The 920-nt window shown below is 17.0% G+C and overlaps 1 protein-coding gene across 1 annotated transcript in view, besides 3 other annotated features; it reads left to right on the forward strand.

Annotated features, from left to right (window-relative positions):
* Positions 1–165: part of a microsatellite that runs on past the window's edge.
* Positions 166–174: 9 nt separating this feature from the next.
* Positions 175–401: a sequence feature (AT_rich).
* Positions 402–417: 16 nt separating this feature from the next.
* Positions 418–514: a microsatellite.
* Positions 515–630: 116 nt separating this feature from the next.
* EDI_073440 (uncharacterized protein) overlaps positions 631–920 on the forward strand; it is a gene marked incomplete at both ends in the record, with an annotated part of 1,885 nt that continues 1,595 nt past the window's right edge. The window contains one exon of the mRNA XM_001735880.1: positions 631–870. Within this exon, the coding sequence (XP_001735932.1) occupies positions 631–870 (240 nt within the window). The remainder of the gene's footprint in view (positions 871–920) is intronic.

Raw genomic sequence — 920 nt, forward strand, 5'->3', positions numbered from 1 at the left:
AAGTAAAATAAAATAAGCAACATATTAATCATAAATAAAAATGATGAAATAACGTATTATTATATTCATTAAAATTATCAACAAATAAACAAAATGAAATTAATTTGATTGAAATATTTATTAAATACAATTAATAAAATAATCAATACATTAATTGAAATAAAAAGAAATTAGAATTTATTAAAAATAATATTATTGTTTTAATATAAAAAAATGAATATTTAATTATAAAACATTTCTTACAATTTTTAACAATAACAACAAACAAATAAAAAAGGGGTAAATATAAATATGTAATTTTTTTTATAAATATTTCTAATTTATCATTCGATAAAATAATAAATTAAATCAATGTGATAACATTTAAGAATTAATTTATATTTAAAAATATTTGAAATAATGAATGATGTTTAATTTAAATTAAGAATAAAAAACATGAAAATATATTAAATGTAATGTTAATAAAAATGAAAATGAATGCGATAGGAAAATAAAAGAAGAAAATAAAATAAAAGAAAGAGGAATTAAGTGAGGGTAATAATTTAATGATACTAAATCAAGAAATAGGGTAAATGAATGATAGGATAAATGAGTGTTTAAACATAAACTAAGAAAAGTATATTAATTAAAATGATCTACTTTATACTTCTATTTATTAATTTTGCATTATCAAAACCGTGTATTGGATATATTAAATCAGAAATCGATACAGTTGACAGTGCATTTGAATGTATTGAATCAATTGAAACAACAGAAGAAGAAAATGAAGATATTATTAATGGATTAAAATATTATTTAGAAGCATATGTATTTAAAGATATATTAAAGAATCCCCCACAACCATCATTTTCAAATAATTATTATGAAAAAGTGGATATTGATTCAGAATTAAATAAAAATAATACAAAAACAACAAGTAT

The sequence above is a fragment of the Entamoeba dispar genome, genomic scaffold, assembly GCF_000209125.1.
Source record: "Entamoeba dispar SAW760 scf_1105229459493 genomic scaffold, whole genome shotgun sequence".
NCBI lineage: Eukaryota > Evosea > Mastigamoebida > Endamoebidae > Entamoeba > Entamoeba dispar.